This window comes from Acinonyx jubatus, chromosome X (genome assembly GCF_027475565.1).
Source record: "Acinonyx jubatus isolate Ajub_Pintada_27869175 chromosome X, VMU_Ajub_asm_v1.0, whole genome shotgun sequence".
NCBI lineage: Eukaryota > Metazoa > Chordata > Mammalia > Carnivora > Felidae > Acinonyx > Acinonyx jubatus.
In genome coordinates, this window is record NC_069389.1 from 61,133,769 (window position 1) to 61,161,507 (window position 27,739).

Here is a 27,739-nt window from a genome sequence, read left to right on the forward strand (position 1 = left end):
AGAAATAACAACCAACATTACAGAAATACAAACAATTATAAAAGAATACTCTGAAAACGTATATGGCAAAAATATGGGCAATCTGGAAAAAATGGACAAATTCCTAGAAACTCAAAAACTACCAAAACTCAAACAGGAAGAAATAGAAAATTTGAACAGTCCCATAACCAGCAAAGAAATTGAATCACTAATCAAAAATTTCACAATAAATAACAGTCCTGGTCCAGATGGCTTCCCAGGGGAATTCGACCACCATTAAAAAAGAGTTAATATTTATTCTTATCAAACTGCTTCAAAAAAAACATTCTGTTTCAAAAAAACATTCTAAACTCATTCTACAAAGCCAGCATTACACTGATTCCCAAACCACACAAAGACTCCACTAAAAAGAATTACCAGCCAACATCCCTGATAAACATGGATGCAAAATTCTCAAGAAGATACTAGCAAATCAAATTCAATGATACATTAAAAGAATTATTTACCATGATGAAGTGGGATTTATTTCTGAGATGCAGCTCTGGTTCAACATTCACAAATCAATCAATGTGATATACCCCATTAATAAAAGAAAGGATAAGAACCATATGATCCTGTCAATAGATGCAGGGAAAGCATTTGACAAAATACAGCATCCACTGTTGATAAAAACCCTCAACAAAGTAGGAACAGATAGAACATATCTAAATATCATTAAGGCAAGATACGAAAACCCACAGCTAATATCCTCGATGGGGAAAAAGTGAAAACATTTCCCCTACAGTCAGGAACAAGACAAGGATGGGCCTCTCACCATTACTATTTAACACAGTAATGGGAGTCAGCCTCAGCAATCAGATAACAAAAAGAAATAAAAGCCATCCAAATTCTCATGGAAGAAGTCAAACTTATATTATTTGTAGATGATATGTCATTCTACATAGAAAATGCAGGACTCCATCAAAAAATTGCTAGAATGAGGGGAGGAACCAAGATGGCAGAACACATGGAAGTTTTTTTTTACATCTCGAGTCCATGAAATACAGCCAGATCAACACAAAACCATCCTGCACACCTAGAAACCTGATTGGAGGATTAACACAACAATCTGCACAACCTGAACCGCAGAACGTAGCAGGTATACGGCATGGGGAGGTGAACTGGGGGAGAGGGAAGCCGCAGAGGGCAGGAAGCTGTTTTTACTTGTGGAAAGAGGACGAAGACGGCAGGGGAAAGAGCACGGGAAAAGCAACCCCCGCCCCAAAAAGCAGCTGGAGAGAAAGTGGAAAAGTGGAAACAGTCACAGGGACTGAACTTAAAAGGGAAAAAGGAGAGAGTTTAAATTCCACTAAGACTCTATACACAGGGGGAGTGCAGAGTCTGAAACTCTGCAGCTCAACATCTGGCGGTGCTCTGCTGGGAAGGGCAAATCCCCAGGAGGAAAATGAGGTCCCGGCATCCAAGGGCCCCAGGGTACAGGCGGTTCCCTTACTGGGAGGACACTTGGCAGAGGCTATGTGGCCCCCCCACAGACAAAGGCACCAGCAGACTCCGGAGAACAACCACATTCACTGGTGCTGGAACAAGGTCATTAAAGGTGAAGCCTGGCGCAGATGTGTGTTGAGATTTTCCATAATTCCTGAAATGCTGCTGCTGCTACACGACCGTGTGAACATTTTCTGGGGCGGGTTGGCACCCAGATGCAGTCTATGGGCATTGGCAGCAACACAGTCCCACAAATGTTCCTAGGTGCGGCTGGCACCTGACCACTGCTTGGTGAGACCCTCCCCCAGAAGGTCTGTGTGAGACAAAGCCGCAGTCCCTCAAAAGTGAGGGGTTGGGAAACACAGCCACATCTGAGATAAAACTCAGGAGGGAGGTGCCGCCTGGCAACCTGATGGCTTGGTCACGGACCTATAAAAGTGGGGAGTGGACGGAAGCCGGAGACAAAGGACAGGTGCTTGACTGCTGATCGGGAAAACAGAGTTCCGATTCTACAGACTGGGTAGATGGGTGAGGCCATTTCCAACCCTCCTGCGCATGCTCATACACTCCAACAAACGCCAAAACAATCCATGCCAGTAAGCTAAGCAGCACCATCTAATGGAGAATGGAGCCAATACACTAAGCCCCGCCCAACTGGGCCAAACTCGCTCTTCAGGAACACCACAAGTTTCTCCACCTGCTTAGTTTACGAACTATAAAGCACTTCAACTTCATAGTTGGACTCCTAGGGGACAAAGATGTAATTTCAATCGTATTTCAGTCTGTTCGCTGGTCCATCTATCCAATTCTTTTTTCTTTTTCTCTTTTTAATTTCTTTTTCTTGAATACAGAAAGAAAAAAATTATTTTTATTTTCAATTTTACTAAAAATATTTTTCTTTAATTTTTTCCACTCTACTTTTTACTTTATTGTAAGTTTTTCAAATTCTATTACTTCCATCATTTCGTTCTATTCCATTGTATTCATTTTTTCAAATGTTCAAAAGTTTTCCTTTTATTTCCCTTTTTTCTCTAATCTATCTATCAAGCTCCTTTCAACAACCAGATCAAAACACACCTAGGATATAGCATCATTTATTTGATTCTTTTGTGTGTGTGTGTGTTACTTTTAATTTTTGAATTTTAATTTTTCTTTTTTACCTTATTAATTCCTTTTATTCCTTCAAAATTATGAAACGAAGGAATTCACCCCTAAAGAAAGCATGAAAAAACGACAGCCAGGGATTTAACTAACACAGATACAAGCAAGATGTCTGAACCAGAATGTAGAATCACAATAATAAGAATACTAGCTGGAGTCGACAATAGACTAGAATCCCTTTCTGTGGAGATAAAAAAATTAAAAGCTAGTCAGAACGAAATAAAAAATGCTATAACTGAGCTGCAATTTCAAATGGATGCCACGGCGGCCAAGGATGGATGAGGCAGAGAAGACAATCAGCAATACAGAGGACAAACTTATGGAGAATAATTAAGCAGAAAAACAGGGAGACTAAGGCAAAAGAGCGTGATTTAAGAATGAGAGAAATCAGGGACTCATCTAAAGAAACATCAGAATCACAGGGGTCCCAAAATATGATGAGAGAAAAACGGGTAGAAGGGTTATGTGAGCAAATCACAGCAGAAAACTTCTGCTAACCTGGGGAAAGACACAGACATCAAAATGTAGGCAGCACAGACAACTCGTATTAGATTCAACATAAACCGACCATCAATAAGGCATGTCACAGTCAAATTCACAAAATACTCAGGCAAGGAAAGAATCATGGAAGCAGTAAGGGAAAAACAGTCCTTAACCCACAAAGGAAGAAAGATCAGGTTTGCAGCAGACCTATCCACAGAAATGTGGCAAGCCAGAAAGGAGTGGCAGGATATATTCAATGTGCTGAACTGGAAAAATATGCAGCCAAGAATTCTTTATCCAGCAAGGCTGTCATTCAAAATAGAAGGCGAGATAAAATACTCCCAGACAAACAAAAATTAAAGGAGTTTGTGACCACTAAACCAGCCATACAAGAAATTTTAAGGCAGACTCTCTGAGGGGATAAAAGATGAAGAAAAAAACAAAAAGACCAAAAGCAACAAAGAACAGAAAGGACCAGAGAACACCACCAGAAATTCCAACTCTACAAGAAACATAATGGCAATAAACTCTTATCTTTCAGTACTCACTCTGAACATCAATGGACTCAATGCTCCAATCAAAACACATAGGGTAACAGTGGATAAGAAAACAAGATCCATCTATATGCTATTTACAAAAGACCCACGTTTGACCTAAAGACACCTTCAGGGGACGCCTGGGTGGCTCAGTCAGTTGAATGTCCGACTTCAGCTCAGGTCATGATCTCATGACTCATGGGTTCAAGCGCCACGTCACGCTCTGCTGATAGCTCAGAGCCTGGAACCTGCTTCAGATTCTATGTCTCCCTCTCTGTCTCTGCCCCTTCCCTGTTCACACTTTGTCTCTCAAAAAAAAAAATAAATAAACGTTGAAAAAAAAATTTTTTTAAAAGTACCTTCAGATTGAAAGTAAGGGGATGGGGAACCATCTATCATGGTAATGGTTGACAAACGAAAGCCAGAGTAGCCATACTTATATCAGACAATCTAGACTTTAAAATAAAGACGGTAACAAGACATGAAGAAGGGCACTATATCATAATTAAGGGGTTGATCCACCAAGATGACCTAACAATTTTAAACATTTATGCTCCAAATGTGGCACACCCAAATATGTAAATCAATTAATCACAAACATAAAGAAACTCATTGATAATAATACCATAATAGTAGGGGAATTCAAGACCCCACTTACAACAATGGACAGATCAACTAAACAGAAAATCAACAAGGAAACAACGGCTTTGAATGACACACTGGACCAGAGGGACTCAACAGATATACTCAGAACATTTCATCCTAAAGCTGCAGAATATATATTCTTCTCCAGTGCACATGGAATCTTCTCCAGAATAGATCACATACTGGGACATAAATCAGCTCTCAACAAGTAAAAAAAAGATTGAGATCATACCATGCATATTTTCAGACCACAACACTATGAAACTCTAAATCAACCACAAGAAAAAATCTGGAAAGGTAACAAATATTTTGAGACTAAAGAACATCCTACTAAAGAATGAATGGGCTAGCCAAGAAGTTAAAAGATCAAATTAAAAAGTAGATGGAAGCCAATGAAAATGATACCACAGCCTAAAACCTCTAGGATGCAAAAAAGGCAGTCATAAGAGGGAAGTATATAGCAATCCAGGCCTTTCTAAAGAAGGAAGAAAGATCTAAGACACACAACCTAAACTTACACCATAAAGATCTGGAAACAGAACAGCAAATAAAACCCCAAACCAGCAGAAGACAGGAAATAATAAAGATTAGAGCAGAAATCAATGCTATAGAAACCAAAAAAACCAGAACAGATCAATGAAACCTGAAGCTGGCTCTTTGAAAGAATTAACAATATTGATAAACCACGAGCCTGTTGGATCAAAAAGAAAAAGGAAACCACCCAAATAAATAAAATCAAGTACGAAACAGGAGAGATCATAACACAGCAGAAATAAAAACAGTAAGAGAATATTATGAGCAATTATATGCAAATAAAACGGGCAATCTGGAAGAAAAGAACAATTCCTAGAGACATATAATAAACTAGCAAAACTGAAATATGAAGAAATAGAAACGTGAACAGATGCATAACCAGTAATCAAATCGAATTAGTAATCAAAAATATCCAAAAATCAAGAGTCTAGGGCCAGATGGCTTTCTAGGGGAATTCTACCAAACATTTAATGGAGAGTTAACACCTATTCTGTTGAAGCTGTTCCAAAAAATAGAAATGGAAGGAAAACTTCCACTTTCTATGAAGCCAGCATTACCTTGATTCCAAAACCAGACATGGAGCCCACTACAGACCAATTTCCCTGATGAAAATGGATGCAAAAATCCTCAACAAGATATTAGCCAAGTGTCTCCAACAATACATTAAAAAAATTATTCACCACGAACGAGTGGAATTTATACCTGGGGTGCAGCTCTGATTCAGTATCAGGAAAACAATCAATGTAATTCATGACATCAATAAAAGAAAGGACAAGAACCATATGCTCCTCTCAACAGATGCAGAGAAAGCATCTGACAAAATACAGCATCCTTTCTTGATAAAAACCCTTAAGAAAGTAGGGATAGAGGGAGCATATCTCGAGATGATAAAAGACATATATGAATGACCCAACACTATTATCATCCTCAATGGGGAAAAACTGAGAGCTTTCCCCCTAAGGTCAGGAACAAGACAGGGATGTCCACTCTCGCCACTGTTATTCAATATAGTTTTGGAAGTCTTAGCTTCACTAGACAACACAAAGAAATAAAAGACATACAAATCAGACAGGAGGAGGTCAAACTTCCAGTCTTTGCAGATGACATGATACTCTACATGGGAAACCCAAAAGATGTAAGAAATGATCCATGAATTGAGCAAAGTGGCAGGATATAAAACCAATGCACAGGAATCGGTTGCATTCCTATACACCAACAATGAAGCAACAGAAAGAGAAATCAAGGAAGTGATCCCAGTTACAATTGCACCAAAAACCATAAAATACCTAGGAATAAATCTAACCAAAGACGTGAAAAATGGATACACTGAAAGGTATAGAAAGCTTATGAAAGAAATTGAAGAAGACACAAAAAAATGGAAAAATATTCCAGGCTCTTGGATAGGAAGAACAAATCTTGTTAAAATGTTGATACTACCCAAAGCAATCTACATATTCAAAGGAATCTCTATCAAAGGAACACCAGCATTCTTCACAGAGCTAGAACAAATAATTCTAAAATTTGTATGGAACCACAAAAGACCCCGAATAGCCAAAGCAATCTTGAAAAATGAAACCAAAGTAGGAGGCATCACAAAGCTGTATTACAAAGCTGTAATCATCAAGACAGTATGGTACTGGCACAAGAACAGACACTCAGATCAATGGAACAGAATAGAAAACCCAGAAATGGACCCATAAACGTATGGCCAACTAATCTTTGACAAAGCAAGAAAGAATATCCAATAGAATAAAGACAGTCTCTTCAGCAAGTGGTGCTGGGAAAACTAGACAGTGACATGCAGAAAACACGGAAAAAACCTATTTGACCTTGGCCACAACTTCTTACTCAACATGTCTCTGGAGCCAAGGGAAACAAAACCAAAAATGAACTACTGGGACCTCATCAAAATAAATACCTTCTGCAAAGTGAAGGAAACAATCAGCAAAACTAAAAGGCAACCAACAGAATAGGAGAAGATATTTGCAAATGACATATTGGATAAAGGGTTAGTATCCAAAATCTATAAAGAACCTATCAAACTCAACACACAAAAAACATATAATCCAGTAAAGAAATGGGCAAAAGACATGAATGGACATTTCTCCAAAGAAGATATCCAGATGGCCAACCAACACATGAAAAAATGCTCATCAGAAAAATACAAATAAAAACCACGAGATAGCACCTCACACCTGTCAGAATGGCTAAAATTAACAACTCAGGCAACTACAGATGTTGGTGAGGTTGTAGAGAAAAAGGGTCTCTTTTGCACTGCTGGTGGGAATGCAAACTGGTGCAGCCACTCTGGAAAACAGTACGGGGGTTCCTCAAAAAATTAAAAATAGAACTACCCTATGACCCAGAAACTGCACTATTAGGTATTTATTCAAAGGATACAGTTATGCTGTTTCGAAGGGACACATGCATCCCAATGTTTATAGCAGAACTATCAACAATAGCCAAAGTATGGATAGAGCCCCCGTGTCCATCAATGGGTAAATGGATAAAGAAGATGTGGTATTCTTTGAGTATTACTCACCAATAGGCTTTGAGTATTACCCACCAATCAAATAGAATGAAATCTTGCCACTTGCTACAACGTGGATGGAACTAGAGGGTATTATGCTAAGTGAAATTAGTTAGAGAAATACAAATATCATATGACTTCACTCATATGAGGACTTTAAAAGACAAAACAGATGAACATAAGGGAAGGGAAACAAAAATAATATAAAAACAGGGAGGGGGGGCGCCCGGGTGGCTCAGTCGGTTGAGCTTCCGACTTCGGCTCGGGTCATGATCTCGCGGTCCGTGAGTTCGAACCCTGCGTCGGGCTCTGTGCTGACAGATCGGACCTGGAGCCTGTTTCAGATTCTGTGTCTCCTTCTCTCTCTGACCCTCCCCCATTCATGCTCTGTCTCTCTCTGTCCCAAAAATAAATAAACTTAAAAAAAAAAAAAAACAGGGAGGGGGACAAAACAGAAGAGACTCCTCTCTCCCCGGTATCTCACCGCTGCGTCAGTGCAGTTAGGCATCAGCAAATTAATGAGAGGAGAAAGGAGGCTCCTGCTCTTGGGCACCCGCAGGAACTTACTCCAGCTCCAGACACACCATAAACACTTTCATATAACGGAAGATAAGCTGTGAAATCGGATTTCTGAACCACAAAACACTTGTGTAAAAACTGCATTCCATGCCAGGCCTGAAATGTTCCAAAGCTCAGTTCACTATCAGCATGCCAGGTGGTGCAATTAATAAAGAGCTAGCGTGGGGCCACTGGCACAAACAAGGCAGCTCCTTAGAACCTGAACTTCCTATTTGTTCCATTCCTTGGGTACATAATGCCTGTTAATTACTCTGGAGTATTTTCTTTTAGAAATTATTTTGGCGAGGAGAGAGGGAAGATGGCGGCGTAGGAGGATGCTGTGCTCACCGCGCATCCTGCTGATCACTTAGATTCCACCTACACCTGCCTAAATAACCCAGAAAACCGCCAGAGGATTAGCAGAATGGAGTCTCCGGAGCCAAGCGCAGACGAGAGGCCCACGGAAGAGGGTAGGAAGGGCGGCGAGGCAGTGCGCGCTCCATGGACTGTCGGGAGGGAGGCGGGGTGGAGGGGCGGCTCGCCGGCCAAGCAGAGCCCCCAAGTCTGGCTTGCAAAAGCAGAGGGGCCGGACGGACGGAGTGTGTTCTGACAGCAAGCGCGACTTAGCGTCTGGGAGGTCATAAGTGAACAGCTCTGCTCAGAAAGCGGGAAGGCTGGAGGACAAAGGGAGGGAGAGCTGCTGAGCCCCCAGACGACAGAGCTCAGTTTGGTGGGGAACAAAGGCGCTCGCCAGCGCCATCTCCCCCGCCCATCCCCCAGCCAAAATCCCAAAGGGAACCAGTTCCTGCCAGGGAACTTCCTCGCTCCCCGCAAACACCCAACTCGGTGCTTCTGCGGAGCCAAACCTCTGGCAGCGGATCTGACTCCCTCCCCCTGCCACAGGGCCCCTCCTGAAGTGGATCACCTAAGGAGAAGCGAACTAAGCCTGCCCCTCCTGCCCCCGTGCACCTTGCCTACCCACCCCAGCTAATACGCCAGATCCCCAGCATCACAAGCCTGGCAGTGTGCAAGTAGCCCAGACGGGCCACGCCACCCCACAGTGAATCCCGCCCCTAGGAGAGGGGAACAGAAGGCACACACCAGTCTGACTGTGGCCCCAGCAGTGGGCTGGGGGCAGACATCAGGTCGGACTGCGGCCCTGCCCACCAACTCCAGTAATACACCACAGCACAGGGGAAGTGCCCTGCAGGTCCTAAACCACTCCAGGGACTATCCAAAATTACCGAGCAGAAGAATTCCCCTCAGAAGAATCTCCAGGAAATAACAACAGCTAATGAACTGATCAAAAAGGATTTAAATAATATAACAGAAAGTGAATTTAGAACAATAGTCATAAAATTAATCGCTGGGCTTGAAAACACTATAGAGGACAGCAGAGAATCTCTTCCTACAGAGATCAAGGGACTAAGGAACAGACACAAGGAGCTGAAAAGTGCTTTAAACGAAATGCAAAACAAAATGGAAAACACGAGAGCTCGGATTGAAGAGGCAGAGGAGAGAATAGGTGAACTAGAAGATAAAGTTATGGAAAAAGAGGAAGCTGAGAGAAAGAGAGATAAAAACATCCAGGAGTATGAGGGGAAAAATAGAGAACTAAGTGGTACACTAAAAAGAAATAATATACGCATAATTGGTATCCCAGAGGAGGAAGAGAGAGGGAAAGGTGCTGAAGGGGTACGTGAAGAAATAATAGCTGAGAACTTCCCTGAACTGGGGAAGGAAAAAGGCATTGAAATCCAAGAGGCACAGAGAACTCCCTTCAGACGTAACTTGAATTGATCTTCTGCATGACATATCATAGTGAAACTGGCAAAATACAAGGATAAAGAGAAAATTCTGAAAGCAGCAAGGGATAAACGTGCCCTCACATATAAAGGGAGACCTATGAGACTCATGACTGATCTCTCTTTTGAAACTTGGCAGGCCAGAAAGGATTGGCACGAAATCTTCAGTGTGCTAAACAGAAAAATATGCAGCCGAGAATCCTTTATCCAGCAAGTCTGTCATTTAGAATCGAAGGAGAGATAAAGGTCTTCCCAAACAAACAAAAACTGAAGGAATTTGTCACCACTAAACCAGCCCTACAAGAGATGCTAAGGGGGACCCTGTGAGACAAAGTACCAGAGACATCACTACAAGCATAAAACATACAGACATCACAATGACTCTAAACCCGTATCTTTCTATAATAACACTGAATGTAAATGGATTAAATGCGCCAACCAAAAGACATAGGGTATCAGAATGGATAAAAAAACAAGACCAATCTATTTGCTGTCTACAAGAGACTCATTTTAGACCTGAGGACACCTTTAGATTGAGAGTGAGGGGATGGAGAACTATTTATCATGCTACTGGAGGCCAAAAGAAAGCTGGAGTAGCCTTACTTATAACAGACAAACTAGACTTTAAATTAAAGGCTGTAACAAGAGATAAAGAAGGGCATTATATAATAATTACAGGGTCTATCCATCAGGAAGAGCTAACAATTATAAATGTCTATGCGCCGAATACCGGAGCCCCCAAATATATAAAACAATTACTCATAAACATAAGCAACCTTATTGAGAAGAATGTAGTAATTGCAGGGGACTTTAAAACCCCACTTACAGAAATGGATAGATCATCTAGACACACGGTCAATAAAGAAACAAGGGCCCTGAATGACACATTGGATCAGATGGACTTGACAGATATATTTAGAACTCTGCATCCCAAAGCAACAGAATATACTTTCTTCTCGAGTGCACATGGAACATTCTCCAAGATAGATCATATACTGGGTCACAAAACAGCCCTTCATAAGTTTACAAGAATTGAAATTATACCATGCATACTTTCAGACCACAATGCGATGACGCTTGAAATCAACCACAGGAAAAAGTCTGGAAAACCTCCAAAAGCATGGAGGTTAAAGAACACCCTACTAACGAATGAGTGGGTCAACCAGGCAATTAGAGAAGAAATTAAAAAATATATGGAAACAAACGAAAATTAAAATACAACAATCCAAACGCTTTGGGACACAGCAAAGGCAGTCCTGAGAGGAAAATACATTGCAATCCAGGCCTATCTCAAGAAACAAGAAAAATCCCAACTACAAAATCTAACAGCACACCTAAAGGAAATAGAAGCAGAACAGCAAAGGCAGCCTAAACCCAGCAGAAGAAGAGAAATAATAAAGATCAGAGTAGAAATAAACAATATAGAATATAAAAAAACTGTAGAGCAGATCAACGAAACCAAGAGTTGGTTTTTTGAAAAAATAAACAAAATTGACAAACCTCTAGCCAGGCTTCTCAAAAAGAAAAGGGAGATGACCCAAATAGATAAAATCATGAATGAAAATGGAATTATTACAACCAATCCCTCATAGATACAAACAATTATCAGGGAATACTATGAAAAATTATATGCCAACAAATTGGACAACCTGGAAGAAATGGACAAATTCCTGAACACCCACACTCTTCCAAACCTCAATCAGGAGGAAATAGAAAGCTTGAACAGACCCATAACCAGCGAAGAAATTGAATCGGTTATCAAAAATCTCCCAACAAATAAGAGTCCAGGACCAGACGGCTTCCCAGGGGAGTTCTACCAGACGTTTAAAGCAGAGATAATACCTATCCTTCTCAAGCTATTCCAAGAAATAGAAGGGAAGGGAAAATTCCAGAGTCGTTCTATGAAGCCTGTATTACTTTGATTCCTAAACCAGAGACCCAGTAAAAAAAGAGAACTACAGGCCAATATCTCTGATGAATATGGATGTAAAAATTCTCAATAAGATACTAGCAAATCGAATTCAATGGCATATAAAAAGAATGATTCACCATGATCAAATGGGATTCATTCCTGGGATGCAGGGCTGGTTCAACATTCGCAAATCAATCAACGTGATACATCACATTAACAAAAAAAAAAAAGAGAAGAACCATATGATCCTGTCAATCGATGCAGAAAAGGCCTTTGACAAAATCCAGCACCCTTTCTTAATAAAAACCCTTGAGAAAGTCGGGATAGAAGGAACATACTTACACATCATAAAAGCCATTTATGAAAAGCCCACAGCTAACATCATCCTCAACGGGGAAAAACTGAGAGCTTTCCCCCTGAGATCAGGAACACGACAGGGATGTCCACTCTCACCACTGTTGTTTAACATAGTGCTGGAAGTTCTAGCATCAGCAATCAGACAACAAAAGGAAATCAAAGGCATCAAAATTGGCAAAGATGAAGTTAGTTAAGCTTTCACTTTTTGCAGATGACATGATATTATACATGGAAAATCCGACAGACTCCACCAAAAGTCTGCTAGAACTGATACATGAATTCAGCAAAGTTGCAGGATACAAAATCAATGTACAGAAATCAGTTGCATTCTTATCCACAAACAATGAAGCAACAGAAAGACAAATAAAGAAACTGATCCCATTCACAATTGCACCAAGAAGCATAAAATACCTAGGAATAAATTTAACCAAAGATGTAAAGGATCTGTATGCTGAAAACTATAGAAAGCTTATGAAGGTAATTGAAGAAGATTTAAAGAAATGGAAAGACATACCATGTTCATGGATTGGAAGAATAAATATTGTCAAAATGTCAATACTACCCAAAGCTATCTACACATTCAATGCAATCCCAATCAAAATTGCACCAGCATTCTTCTCGAAACTAGAACAAGCAATCCTAAAATTCATATGGAACCACAAAAGGCCCCGAATAGCCAAAGTAATTCTGAAGAAGACCAAAGCAGGAGGCATCACAATCCCAGACTTTAGCCTCTACTACAAAGCTGTCATCATCAAGATAGCATTGTATAGGCACAAAAACAGACACATAGACCAATGGAATAGAATAGAAACCCCAGAACTAGACCCACAAACGTATGGCCAACTCATCTTTGACAAAGCAGGAAAGAACATCCAATGGAAAAAAGACAGTCTCTTTAACAAATGGTGCTGGGAGAACTGGACAGCAACATGCTGAAGGTTGAAACTAGACCACTTTCTCACACCATTCACAAAAATGAACTCAAAATGGATAAAGGACCTGAATGTGAGACAGGAAACCATCAAAACCTTAGAGGAGAAAGCAGGAAAAGACCTCTCTGATCTCAGCCGTAGCAATCTCTTACTGGACACATCCCCAAAGGCAAAGGAATTAAAAGCAAAAGTGAATTACTGGGACCTTACGAAGATAAAAAGTTTCTGCACAGCAAAGGAAACAACCAACAAAACTAAAAGGCAACCAACGGAATGGGAAAAGGTATTTGCAAATGACATATCGGACAAAGGGCTAGTATCCAAAATCTATAAAGAGCTCACCAAACGCCACACCCGAAAAACAAATAACCCAGTGAAGAAATGGGCAGAAAACATGAATAGACACTTCTCTAAAGAAGACATCCGGATGGCCAACAGGCACATGAAAAGATGTTCAACATCGCTCCTCATCAGGGAAATACAAATCAAAACCACACTCAGGTATCACCTCACGCCAGTGAGAGTGGCCAAAATGAACAAATCAGGAGACTATAGATGCTGGAGAGGATGTGGAGAACCAGAACCCTCTTGCACTGTTGGTGGGAACGCAAATTGGTGCAGCCGCTCTGGAAAGCAGTGTGGAGGTTCCTCAGAAAATTAAAAATAGACCTACCCTATGACCCAGCAATAGCACTGCTAGGAATTTATCCAAGGGATACAGGAGTACTGATGCATAGGGGCACTTGTACCCCAATGTTTATAACAGCACTCTCAACAATAGCCAAATTATGGAAAGAGCCTAAATGTCTATCAACTGATGAATGGATAAAGAAATTGTGGTTTATATACACAATGGAATACTACGTTGCAATGAGAAAAAATGAAATATGGCCTTTTGTAGCAACGTGGATTGAACTGGAGAGTGTGATGCTAAGTGAAATAAGCCATACAGAGAAAGACAGATACCATATGGTTTCACTCTTATGTGGATGCTGAGAAACTTAACAGAAACCCATGGGGGAGGGGAAGGAAAAAAAAAAAAAAGAGGTTAGAGTGGGAGAGAGCCAAAGCATAAGATACTGTTAAAAACTGAGAACAAACTGAGGGTTGATGGGGGGTGGGAGGGAGGGGAGGGTGGGTGATGAGTATTGAGGAGGGCACCTTTTGGGATGAGCACTGGGTGTTGTATGGAAACCAATTTGACAATAAATTTCATATATTAAAAAAAAACAGAAGAGACTCATAAATATGGAGAACAAACAGAGGGTTACTGGAGGGGTGGCAGGAGGGGGGATCGGCTAAATGGGTAAGACGCACTAAGGAATCTACTCCTGAAATCATTGTTGCACTATATGCTAATGAATTGGGATATAAATTTTTTAAAATATAAAACAAGTTAATAAAAAAAATAAAGCAAAAGAAAGAAAAACTATCAACAAAGGTAAGGAAAGAGCCCATATGTCCTTCAGTGGATGAATGGATAGAGAAGATGTGGTACGTGTACACAGACACACACACACACACACACACACACACACACACACACACAGAGTGGATTATTACTCGGCAATCAAAAAGAATGAAATCTTGCCATTTGCAACTACATGGATGGAACTAGAGGGTATTATGCTAAGTGAAATTAGTCAGAGAAAGACAAATATCATATGACTTCACTCATATAAGGATTTTAAGATACAAAACAGATGAACATAAGGGAAGGGAAGCAAAAATAATATAAAACCAGGGAGGGAGACAAAACAACAGACTCTTAAATATGGAGAACAAACAGAGCGTTACTGGAGGGCTCGTGGGAGGGAGGATGGGCATTAAGGGGCATTAAGATTTAGGAATCTACTCCTGAAATCATTGCTGTACTATATGCTAACTAACTTGGATGTAAATTAAAAAAAAATTGCTAGAACAAATACATGAATTCAGCAAAGTCATAGGATATAACATCAACATGCAGTATTTGTTTCTTTTCTATACACTAATAATGAAGCAGCAAAAAAAGAAAAGCAAGGAATCAATCACATTTGCAAGTCCTCAAGAAATAATATGTTACCTAGGAATAAAATTAACTAAAGAGGTAAAATATCTATACTCTGAAAACTATAGCACACTTATGAAAGAAATTGAATAGGACACCAAGAAATGGAAAAACTCCATGCCCATGGATTGGAAGAAAAAATATTGTTAAAATGTCTATACTTCCCAAAGCAGTCTACATCTTAAATGCAATCCCTATCAAAATACCACCAGCAGTTTTCACTGAGCTAGAAGAAACAATCCTACATTTGTATGGAACCACAAAACACCCCAAATAACCAAAGCAATCCTGAAAAAGAAAAACAAAACTGGAGGCATCATGATTCCAGATTTTACATTGTATTACAAAGCTGTAGCCATCAAGACAGTATGCTACTGGGTCAAAAATAGACACTCAGATCAATGGAACAGAATAGAGAACCCAGAAATGGACCCACAACTATATGGCCGACCCATCTTCAACAATGCAGGAAAGAATATCCAATGGATAATAAATGGTGTTAGGAAAACAGGACAGCAACATACAGACGAATGAAAGTTGACAACTTTTTAACACCATTTATAAAAATACATTCAAAATGGATGAAAGACCTAAATGTAAGACAGGAAACCATCTAAATCCTAGAGGAGAACATAGGCAGCAACCTCTCTGACCTGAGGTGGAGCAACTTCTTACTAGACATGTCACTGAAGGCAAGGGAAATGAAAGCAAACATGAACTACTGGGACCTCATCAAGATACAAAGCTTCTACACAACAAAGGAAACAATCAACAAAACTAAAAGGTAGCCTACAGAATGGGAGAAGATATTTGCAAATGACATATCGGATAAAGGTTAGCATCCAAAATCTATAAAAAAACTTATCAAATTCAACACCCAGAAAACAAATAACTGAGTTAATAAATTGACAGAAGACATGAAAAGACCTTTTTCCAAAGAAGACATCCGATGGCTAACAGACACATGAAAAGATGCTCAACATCACTGATCATCATCACACCTATCAGAATGGCTAAAATTAACAACGCAAGAAAGAACGGGTGTTAGCAAGGATGCAGAGAAAAGGGATCTTTCCTGCACTGCTGGTGGGAATGCAAATGGGTTCAGCCACTCTGGAGAACAGTATGAGGTTCCTCAAGAAAGTACATAAAACTACCCTATGACCCAGCAATTGCACTATTAGGTATTTACCCAAAGGATACAAAAATATACATTTGAAGGGGTACATGCACCCTGATCTTTGTAGCAGCATTATCAACAATAACCAAATTATGGAGACAGCCCAAATTTCCACCAACTGATGAATGGATAAAGAAGATGTGGTGTGTGTGTGTGTGTGTGTGTGTGTGTGTGTGTGTGTGTGTGTGTGTGTGTTTAATGGAATATTATTCAGCCATCAAAAAGAATGAGATCTGTCCATTTGCGATGTCGTGGATGGAGCTAGAATGTATTATGCTAAGCGAAATAAGACAGATATCATATGATTTCACTCATATGTGGAATTTAATTAAGAAACAAAACAGATGAACATATGGGAAGGAGGTGGGGGGAAGAGAAGAGAGGGAATAAAACCACAGGAGACCCTTAATGAGAAAAGCAAACTATGGGTTGACAGAGGGAAGTGAGTGGGAGATAGGCTAGATGTATGATAGGTAAGGGACTATGTTGTGATAAGCACTGAGTACTGTATGTAAGTGATGAATCACTAAATTTTACTTCTGAAACCAATACTGTACTGCATGTTAACTAAAATTTAAATTTAAAAAACAAACTTGAAAATAAAATACTTTTATCTCAATAAATAAAAAAAAATAAAATAAAATAAAATAAAATAAGTGAATTTTTGTGTTATGTGAATTCTCAGGTTTAAAAATCTCTCAATTTATCCTATTGTTATTTCCCTAATGTACAATATGTTGCTATACTCCAGGAACAACCTGGTAACTGCTAATCTAAAAAGATCTCAAATGTTTTAAAATTTACAGGTATGACACCTATGCAGACGCACATATCACATTCAGACAAATACAAATAGGTTGCCCATTTGATAAATTATAAAAGGATAATATTATTCTGAAGGAAATATACTTGATCTTAGACAAAAGGCCAATATGTGATATTCCGGAGGAAATAAAAAATTCTTAGAAAGGTTAGTATTATCTAAAATACTATGCTAAGAAATAGGGGCACCTGGGTGGCTCATTTGGTTAAGCATCCAACTCTTGATTTCAGCTCAGGTCATGATCTCACGGTTTGTGAGATCAAGCTCCGTGTCAGGCTCTGCACTTAGCATGCAGCCTGCTAGGGATTCTCTCTCCTCCTCTACCCTCCCCTACTCACAAGCATGCATGCACTCTCTCTCTCCCAAAATAGGTACGTAAACTTTAAAAAAAATACTATGCAGTATTTTAACTAACTAGTCATCTAGGTCAGTAGCTATGCGTACTGAGAGAACAAACACATCTTCATCACTATAATACTAGTATACTACTAAGACCAATAATTAGATTTCAGGGAACATTTCCTATATTCCAAGTGGGCATATTAGAAGCCCAATTAATGCCCATCATAATCAATAAGGTAAGTGCTACTATAATCCCCCATTTTACAGATGAGGAAACTAAAGCACAGAGTAATCATACAAATAACAAATATTAGAGCCAACAGTTAGATTAGGTAGGCTGTCTACAAAGCCTGTAATCTACTACACTGGTACATCCCCCCCCCATATAACAACCAAAATTACAGTCAAGTGTGATTTTGCACAAAGTCCTCCCAGTTTAGAACACATATTTTAACCATATATGTTTATATGTACTCTTCTTAAATTAATTTTCACAATTCGTTTCAAATCAAAATATTAAATTTTTTACTTTATTAGTAACATCAACCTTTCTACAAATAACTTGAAGCATTTTTATTCATATACCTAAAATTTTTGAAATAGTGATATAATATTTACCTTGTTCTAGGCCGTTGTTCATCTTCAGATTCACTAACTTCTTCACTAACTCCTGATTCCTGAAAATCAGAATCTTCAGAATCTTCACTGCTCACTTGAAAAAAAAAAATTAAGTTATTAAATACTTCCCAACAGAAATGCAATTCACTTAATTTGTCAATAACTTCACATTAAAACTTAGACCAATGTGTGAGTATCTACAGTATGCACATTAATTTATATTTTAGTATGTACATTAATGGATATTACACATCATATAGATTAGACTAGTTAATAATTCAAATAGAACTTATAAAAACTATTCAAATGTATTCCAACTATGATTATAAAACTATGGTTCTATATTAAAATATAAGTATTAATTAGGTATGAATTTTTAAAATGTGAATTTAACTGTCAATAAAATATATTCATTATTACCAAAGGTGAATAAAAAGAATTCTGGTTATTCAAAACAAACAAAGTAGGCTGGCCAAAAGGGAGTAAGGACAAATACAGACTCTCTGCCATTTATGACAACTAGAAATTATGAACAGAATATATAAAGAAATGACCTAAGCACTCCAAAAAGGAAACAACAGCAGACAGACTGGGGACTGAAACAAAAACTTGAATAATGATTCCTATAAAATTGAGGTTGGGGTAGTGACTATGGGTGTCATAGGGTTTTTTCCTTCTTTCTTTCCTGATTTCAACAAGAAGGGAGGCTGAATTCCAAAACTATGCAGAGGGTGCCAAAACTCCCAGCAAAACTGGGAGAACCCCATTTCTAGCCACAGCACTGAGAAAAAGGAGCTGAGCCCTGTATATCATGAGAGTAAATGGAAACCCCAATTTTATTTTTCTCTCAAAAATTTTATTTTTCTGTACCAAAATAGCCACTATGACATAGGTATCTAAACTCCAGCAGAATACACATTTTTCTGGCCAGAGGAAACCAGGCAGGGAATACACAAAATGAGTCTCAAATATCTTGTGCTGCCAGAAAATAATCCAATGCTCAAAGAATGATTGGGGTATATTCAAAGAACACTTGATCCAACTTGAAGGAGCTTCTAATAGCCAAAGCTGGAACAATGTGAGCAACAAAATGAACAACTGAATTACAACTAATAGAATAAAATATCTATAAATTCATATTAAGTAATGGGATAAATAAGGGAAAACAGATAGCTCTTCCTTACCATTACTAAATGTGTAAGTAAAGAAAGAAATAGAAAATAACCACTAGATAAACATCACAAAAACTGCTTCAGACAAGACGAATGCTAAAATTAGTGGGCTTTAGTATGATGAGAAACAGGATATTTGAATAGTTTCAAAGTATCTCTCCACAAGACATTAATTAAATATGAACAGAAAAAGATTTTTTTTGCAGTGGAAAAACCCAGCAGACACCAACTTAACCAAGTAATCAGTATTACCAGTATAAGACATATTGTCATCATATAATTTCGGTGTAGGATACTCTGAGAAGGGTTAAATATTACTTTTGTGGTGTTCTTGTCAAAATGTTTAATAACCTCAATTTAACCATAAGAAAACATTAGACAAATACATATGGATTAACAGTCTAGAAAAGAACTGATCAAGGTGCCTGAGTGGCTCAGTCGGTTGAGCGTCCAACTTTGGCTTAGGTCACAATCTCACAGCTCGGGAGTTTGAGCCACGTGTCGGGCTCTGTGCTGACAGCTCAGAGCTTGGAGTCCCCTTCAGATTCTGGGTCTCCCTCTCTCTCTCTCTCTGCCCCTCTCCCACTCACTCTTTTGCTCTCTCAAAAATAAATAAAAACATTTAAAAATTTTTTTGAAAAGAAAATAACTGATCAATACTCTTCAAAAGTGTCAAGGTCATGAAAGAAAAGGAGGAGAAACCGTCACAGATTGGAGTCTATTAAGGAGACATCACAACTAAAAGCAATGTGGCATCCTAGTTTGGATTCTGGAATAGAAAAGACATTAGTGAGAAAACTAACGATAACCAAGTAAGATCTTTAGCTCACTTCAAAGGTCAGAAAATATTTTATGTAAAAAGTCTGATGGTAAATATTTGCAGGCTATATGGTCTCTGTTTCAACTACTTATTTCTGCTCAACTTTGCCACTCTAATTACACAAAAGCAGTAACTGAGTAAGTATAACCTGGTTCCAAAACACTTTATAAAAATAGGTAGACGGTCAGATTTAGCCTACAGGTATAGTTACCCAACCCCCAGTTTAACTAATAGTATTCTATCAATGTTAATTTCCTGGATTTGGTTATTGTACTATATAGTTAAATTTAAGGTGTTAAATTAGGGAAGCTGGGTAGAAGGAATATAGGAAATCTGTACTATTTTTGCAACATTTCTTTCAACTGTAAATTTTGAAATAAAAAATTTTTTCAAAGATCTATATTGATCTGAAATCAGAATCTATAATCTATCTAAAAAAAGACATGGGTTAACATAAATACAGTAAAGAATTGATAACGGGGGAAAGGGGAATAAGGAGTTATTGTTGAAAGAGTTTCAGTTTGGGATAACAAAAGAGTTGTGGAGTGTTGATGGTTGTACAACAATGTGAATATACTGTCACTGAAATGTACACTTAAAAATGGTTAAAATGGTTAAAATTTTATGTTGTGTGTACTTTACCACAATAACAAATAAAAATAAAAAAATAACTGCTAAGCAACTGGGAATTTGAAGAACACATGTGTCTATATGCACACATATAAATCCTGTCATTAAGCAAAATTCTAAACCTATTATTAATTTTTCATCACTTTATTTTGAAAATTTTCAAACGTACCAAAACTTTGAAAAAACTGTTGAATGAACATCTACAACCCTTCTCCTAAACTCATTTGTTAAATGTATCATATTTGTTTGCTTTCTCTTTGTATATACACACACAGGTTTTTGCACTGAACCATCTAAATGTAAGTGCAAATATCATGGCACTTTATCCTTAAGCATAAGGATGCTGTCCTATATAAATAGCATTATCACACTTAAAAAAACATCAATTTAATATTATCTAATAATAATAAAGGCAATAATTAAATTTTTTAAATTATCACCAAAATAACTTTTATAATTTTTTTCAAATTTAGGTGAAAACTGAAAGTTCACGTTGCCCTTGATCTACTAAGTCAGCTATTCTCTCTTGATTTCTCCCCATTGCCTAACTTAAATTTCCAGACAATACAGGCACAACAGTTTGTAAAACCTGAAAAGTTATGCAACTTTTATTTATTTATTTATTTATTGAGAGAGAGAGACAGAGAGAGACAGAGACAGAAACACGCAGAGAGATAAGGAGAGAGAGAGAATCCCAAGCAGGCTCCGCACTGACAGTGCGGAGCCGATGTGGAGCTCGATCCCACAAACTGTGTATAATCGTGAACCTGAGCCAAAATCAAGAATTGGGATGCTTAACTGACTGAGCCACCCTTTGAAATAAAGCCCCTTTGCAACTTTAAATGTAGTATCAATCAATATTATAATCCATATTAGAAACATAAATGATAGGATTTGTTTACTCCCTCCTACAAAAACAAATGAAAAAATACTTGGTAATAAATTACCCACAAAAGAGGACAGTGGAACAGGTGACAAAAGACTTAGAGTTTAATAAAACATTTCAAATGTAACTGTGTCCACTAAAGGGCTCTATCCTGATCTGAGCCTCAGAGGTAAAATCAGTATCTCCCCTTTTGTTGAAGATGCACAGGAATTCGTGTGAAGCTATGTAACCTGCTTAAATTGCTCAGTTGCTTTATAAAATCTGAAAAACGAGCTTGTAGTCATGCTGTAAAAAATTTTTTAAAAAAGCATTCACAAAGTGATGTACTATTATTTTTTAACATGAAAATATCCATGACATATTTAGTGTGTGTGGCGGCGGGGGGGAGGGTACTTCTCTTCTTCCTCTTTAATGAATAACTGTTCAACAAAGGGCTGTTCAACAGCCCTTTAAATGTTCAGGATTCCAAGATTCTGATATCAACTATTTTGGCAATGTCAACTATTCTGGTAGTATTATACATATACCATGACAACTCCAAAAACCTGGCAGTCATCCCAGACTTTTATCTTTCATATCAATTAATAAGATCTAACAATTCAGTCTCTATGACCCCTGTCAATTTTCCTCTTCAAAAATTGTACTTGGTATCAACTATAGCAATATCCTCCAGAGACACAAATCTAAGCTCTGAGTATAACAGAATAATAAGCAATTAATCTGATCATATTATATTCTTGGTTAAAATCTTTCAATGGGAACAATGGGTGGTTGTGCTGAGGCTGTGATTCATGAGTACTAGTAATGAATGTCCTGCGCCATACGTGTTCATCAAGCTGTCTGCTTATACAGCTTGTATGCTATAAACAGGCAAACTGTATGGTTTGTGAATTATGTCTCAAAAGGGCTAAAGTACAAAAATATTACAAATAAAAATATTTTTTAAAATTAAGAAAAAAAAATTCCCAATGACTCTCCAGCCTCTAGAGCCTATTGTCCTTCTCAGATACTTCCGAAACTGCTTTCCTATTCCTAGTGGCAAAGAGTTAATCTGAGTAAAGTTTTTAAAATTTGCCCCTAAGAAACCAAAAGGTTTCTCTGAACTTTCTGCTAGCTAATTTTTCAATATACATGTGATTATTTAAGAATGTTCTACCCCAATGCTCAAATAAAATGGACACACCAAAGAGGTATGCAATGTTTACTCTACAGCCTCATGTACCCATGAATCAACTGTCAAGTATTCCAGTTTGAGAAACCAAAGCTTACAAGTGTCTCCAACACCTGGTCTCTGTCTTGGCCCAGCCTCATGTCCTGTTGATCCTTTCCCTATTCCCTCCTATAGTTTAGCTATATACCATATTAACTGCTTCCCCTCAACCATGTGTGAACATTTTGCAGAGGCTTCTGAAGTTTTTTCTCTTCTTATATTATAAATCTTCACAACACATCTACCTGGTCCCCAATTACAACTTGGGTCTGCTGAATGAAACTTTTCATCTTTGTGAAGTCTTCTCTGGGGATAAATACCATACCCTAAGAAGCTAAGGAAATGTTCCCTTGTGCCACACTATACAATACCTCTGTTGTATAAGACACCCGTCATGGTGCTATAATTTCATATAATATTAATGTCAATAACTCTTACTAAACCACTGACAGTCAAACCTGGCTGCATATCAGAATCATATCAGAGATGTTTTATAAAATATATGGATACTTTGGTTTCACTACCACCAATTATGCTGTAATTGGCTTGAGATGCAGTCCTGTAATATGTATACTTCAAAATCCCCAAAGTAATCCACATGTATAGCCAGGCTGAAAACCACCATACAAGACAATGATTTCCTTACTTATTTTTGTATTCTCAATGTTTATCATGATGTTGGAAACATATAAGCACTCAATGCAGGATTCAGACTTTTAATGTAATGAAAATTTGAGCTGACTATATACAAGCTTTGCATATAATAAATCTACCCAAATTAACTGCATTGTCTATCTTTCCTTAGGAAGCATTATTTCTTCTTGCAGTTACAGGCAATCCTGTATTTTTTACATAGCCTTTAAGTATATTTTATTTATTGTCATATGTATCTTTTTAATCTAAGTTGTGTATGACTACTAAAGATTAAAAATAGGGGTGCCTAGGTGGCTCAGTGTGTTAAGCCTCCAACTCTTGAGTTTCAGCTCAGGTCATGATCTTAGTTTGTGGGTTCGAGCCCCACATCAGGCTCTGTGCTGATGCAGGGGTGGTGTGGAGCCTGCTTGGGATTCTCTCTCTCCCTCTCTCTCTCTCGTGCTATCTCTCTCTCTCTCTCAAAATAAATGAATAAACTTTTAAAAAAAAGACTAAAAATATATTCTTTGTGTCATCTCACAATTTTCTGGGTTATCTTCCCACTCTAAATTCTTTATTTCACTCTCATTTAAGAGAATAGTTTTTGCCAGTGTGCTGATATTCACTTAATACAGGTGGTCCAGATAATAGTTAAATTTCATTACTGTAAGAGCCCTGGGTGGCTCAGTCAGTTAAGTATCTGAGTTCAGCTCAGGTCACGATCTCACGGATCATGGGCTCAAGCCCCACATCAGGCTCTCTGCTGTCAGCACAGAGCCCATTTTGGATTCTCCCTCTCTCTCCCTCCCTCTCTCTCTCTCTCTCTCAAAATAAATAAACTTTAAAAAGTTTGATTACTGTAATTAGTTTATAAAATCAGTATATTCCTTACATTCAGAATTAAAATATCTTACCTTTCCTTCTATTTCTGCCTTTGGCTTCTTTGTGCTCTTTAGGCTTCATCTTTTTTTCTTCTCCAGATTCTCCATCACTCACAGTGAGTTTGTGTCTCAAAAGCCTATGTCTGTATCTTGGCTTCTTAGATTCTTCAGATTCTGAATCTGATTCAGAATTGACTTGATGTTTTGCTTCTAAGTGGAGAAAAGAAATCAGTAAAACCTTCAGACATTTTTCCTTTAAAACCTGTTATAAAACTATTTTGATTGTTGAAAATTTTCATGATTTACAAAAAAAATCAGAGCTGTGCACTTACTTTGGTATCACTGGTGATACCAGGCAACCTTATACATTAAACTTGATATATTACTATAATTAAATACTAATTAAATATCACCAATAGACATTCATAGATTTTTTTAAAGGTAAAAAATATTTTGCTCTAAAAATCATCCGTTTAGGGGCGCCTGGGTGGCTCAGTCGGTTGAGCAACCAACTTTGACTCAGGTCATGATCTCAAGGTTTGTGAGTTCAAGCTCCACGTCGGGTTCTGTGCTGACAGCTCAGAGCCTGGAGCCTGCTTCTGATTCTGTGTCTCCCTCTCTCTCTGTCCCTCCCCCACTCATGTTCTGTCTCTCTCTGTCTCAGAAATAAACATAAAAAAATTAAAAAATAATAATAAAAATCATCTGTTTATTGGCAATAACTGAAAAAAACATGCACAACTATTACCAGACACTCAAAAGGAGTAAAGGTAGTAAAGTTTTAAATATTTAATAAACTTCAAATGCATGTATTATGAGATTTCACAGACAGATAGTCTTCAAAGACTGAACTGGTCAAACAATGAAATTATGACATCCTGTACTTCTCTTTGGAGCTCACCCTCATCTCCTGGGTTTCCTTCATTGTGTTTTCCAGTTCTTTTTTTTCCTTCTTCTGGTTCATCATCTGAAGATCCATCCTCATCAGAGGAAAGATTGGCTTTAATTTCTTCTAAAAGCATCTTCTTGGCAATTCTTGAGTAAAAAGACAGTAAAAAACTATATATTTGGTGGTGAAGTGCAACAAATTAAAAAATTTTTCACTATCAAAATAGAAATAAATGTGTAAAAAGATTTTATACTGTAAATAAAAGACTACCAAAGCCATGTTTTAACCTAAGCTACCAACCAACCAAAACTTTTGAAAGATGCTCTTAGCACTGATTTTCTTCCAATTCTAAATACTTCTGCAATACATTTAAAAATCTGAGGGACATTTCTACTATTTTGACCAACTGCCATTTCACGATGCATACTTCCAATCCTGTATTTGCTCTGCAGCCATCATCCAACAACTGCAATATCAGTCTCACAATAATACATCAACTTTTCCAGACAAATGGCATTCCAAGGCAAAACTCCACGAGAGGATCATTCAGCAAAACACATTCTTAGAAAATCAATGTGTAATAAACCACTTTCTAATGAAACAGTGCCTGAAACTGGTGGATAATATTTTTGGCACTTAAATTTCAATTTACTTCATAAACTGTTAATGAAATGCAAGCATATACTATACACTAAGTATTGAAGCAATCAGAAATCCCTAATAATATTCAAACTAGGGCAGATAAGAGAAGGGACAGGAGTGCTATTAATTACATACATGGTAAAAGAACACAAATTACCATAAATGAGTTTTCGCTTTCCACGAAAGTAGATAGTACAGTAGCCTCACTCATATCAAAATTTCTCAAGATGCTCCTCAAAGACCAATTTGTTAATGGAAAACTCAACTGCTAAAAGCATGAGAAGATACTACTTTAATACCATCTCATGTTAAAATAAAATACATTCCTAATAAATTTCCATGCTTATGCTAAAGGAAAACATCTGAAAATGTAAGATAGAAGCAATCAAGCAGCTTTTGTATAAGATGAGGTATTTTGCACCTGAAGTGTCTTTTTGATATAAATTCAAAAATCACACTAACAAAGGAATACCTTATAGACGGTTCAAAAGGAAAGTAGCATGATTCTCAGTTTTCCATGGCCTTTTTTTTTATATATGAAATTTATTGTCAAATTGGTTTCCATACAACACCCAGCGCTCATCCCAAAAGGTGCCCTCCTCAATACCCATCACCCACCCTCCCCTCCCTCCCACCCCCCCACCCTCCCACCCTCTCACCCCCCATAAACCCTCAGTTTGTTCTCAGTTTTTAAGAGTCTCTTATGCATTGGCTCTCTCCCTCTCTAACCTCTTTTTTTTTCTTCCCCACCCCCATGGACTTCTGTTAAGTTTCTTAGGATCCACATAAGAGCGAACTTTTATGGGAAACATCCACTATGCAATCAAGATTAACTCTCTAGCTCATCAAAAACTTGCAGCTTGAATCATGGAACTTCTGTTATTTTTGGATCTGAAACCCTTCTTTATATTTCTTAACATACACTCACATTTCAATCAAGAATTCATTCAATGGTAAGAGATGTTAATGCCTTGGTAATTTTATTTCAAAGGTACACTGTTCATTACTATTTTTATTCAAAGAGGTATAGCAAAGGCACCAAAACAGACTGAAGCAAAATAGGTAATCACTTCATAAACACTTATTATCTACCTTTTGGTGCTTCCTTCCCTAAATATACAGATTGGAAATAGACAACACAGAGAGTTACCAAGTGCTAAAGGAAACCACAGATGAGTTTGCTTTTTTGAGGGATTTTGATATGATTTATGTTTCAATAAAGTGAAGATTAGATCACTCCAATTTAAATCCTACTGGAGTTGTTATAAAGTGTTGTTCTTACACTTCTACATAAGTGGTTTGCTGACTTGGATTGTACACAATAAACATTTTAAAATGGGGAATAATCTAGGGTTGCCAACTTTTCATTTTGCCAAGAATAAAAATTTAAAGCCAAGTATCATTTGTTTTCATCATGTTATAAAATAAAGACTCTTTCAACACACCCTCCACAAATTAGGAACAGTTTCAGAATGAAGGGTGGTTCTTTAAATTTAATAAAAGCATCTGTCTAGAAAAACTCTAACTACATTTGTTATTTCCCATGGACAAGGAAGTGCTTTCTTGAACCAATTTCAATAAAACCACTCTTTTGCAATGAGTAAAAGTGTATGTGTGTGTTCATGTGTATATGTATAAATATAAGGTGTTGAATAATAGATTACAAATAGAAAAACATAGTTCCACTTGCAGTTACAAGATGTTATATCACCATGTGGGTAGTACAATAATAACCAACAAAAGTACAAGTATTAATTTAGTTACACTAAAGGTTACTTCAATCACTTGATTTCAGTTTGTATTACAAGTTCAAAAAAAGTCTATAATTCTATACTATCTGTAAAAACCTGGTTGTTAATTGTAAGGAACCACAAGGTTTTTTTTTTCTTTCAAACTCTAGACTCTTAAGAATACATCTACTAAACAGAAGGTCAAAATATGTAAACCCACCTAATTCATACTTAAGTTCTAGATTGTCATGAAAAAACTGAGAAATATGATACACATAAGATAATAAAATACAATTCTATATCAACTATGAAA

The 27,739-nt window shown here is 37.7% G+C and overlaps 1 protein-coding gene across 13 annotated transcripts in view; it reads right to left on the minus strand.

The window, feature by feature from the left end:
• ATRX (ATRX chromatin remodeler) overlaps positions 1-27,739 on the minus strand; it is a 307,952-nt gene that overhangs the window by 157,592 nt on the left and 122,621 nt on the right. For all 13 annotated transcript variants that reach the window (XM_053202513.1, XM_053202509.1, XM_053202506.1 and 10 more), the window contains 3 exons: positions 25,067-25,200; positions 24,199-24,375; positions 17,934-18,027 (listed from right to left, as the gene is read on the minus strand). In XM_053202513.1, the coding sequence (XP_053058488.1) occupies positions 17,934-18,027; positions 24,199-24,375; positions 25,067-25,200 (405 nt within the window). The remainder of the gene's footprint in view (positions 1-17,933; positions 18,028-24,198; positions 24,376-25,066; positions 25,201-27,739) is intronic.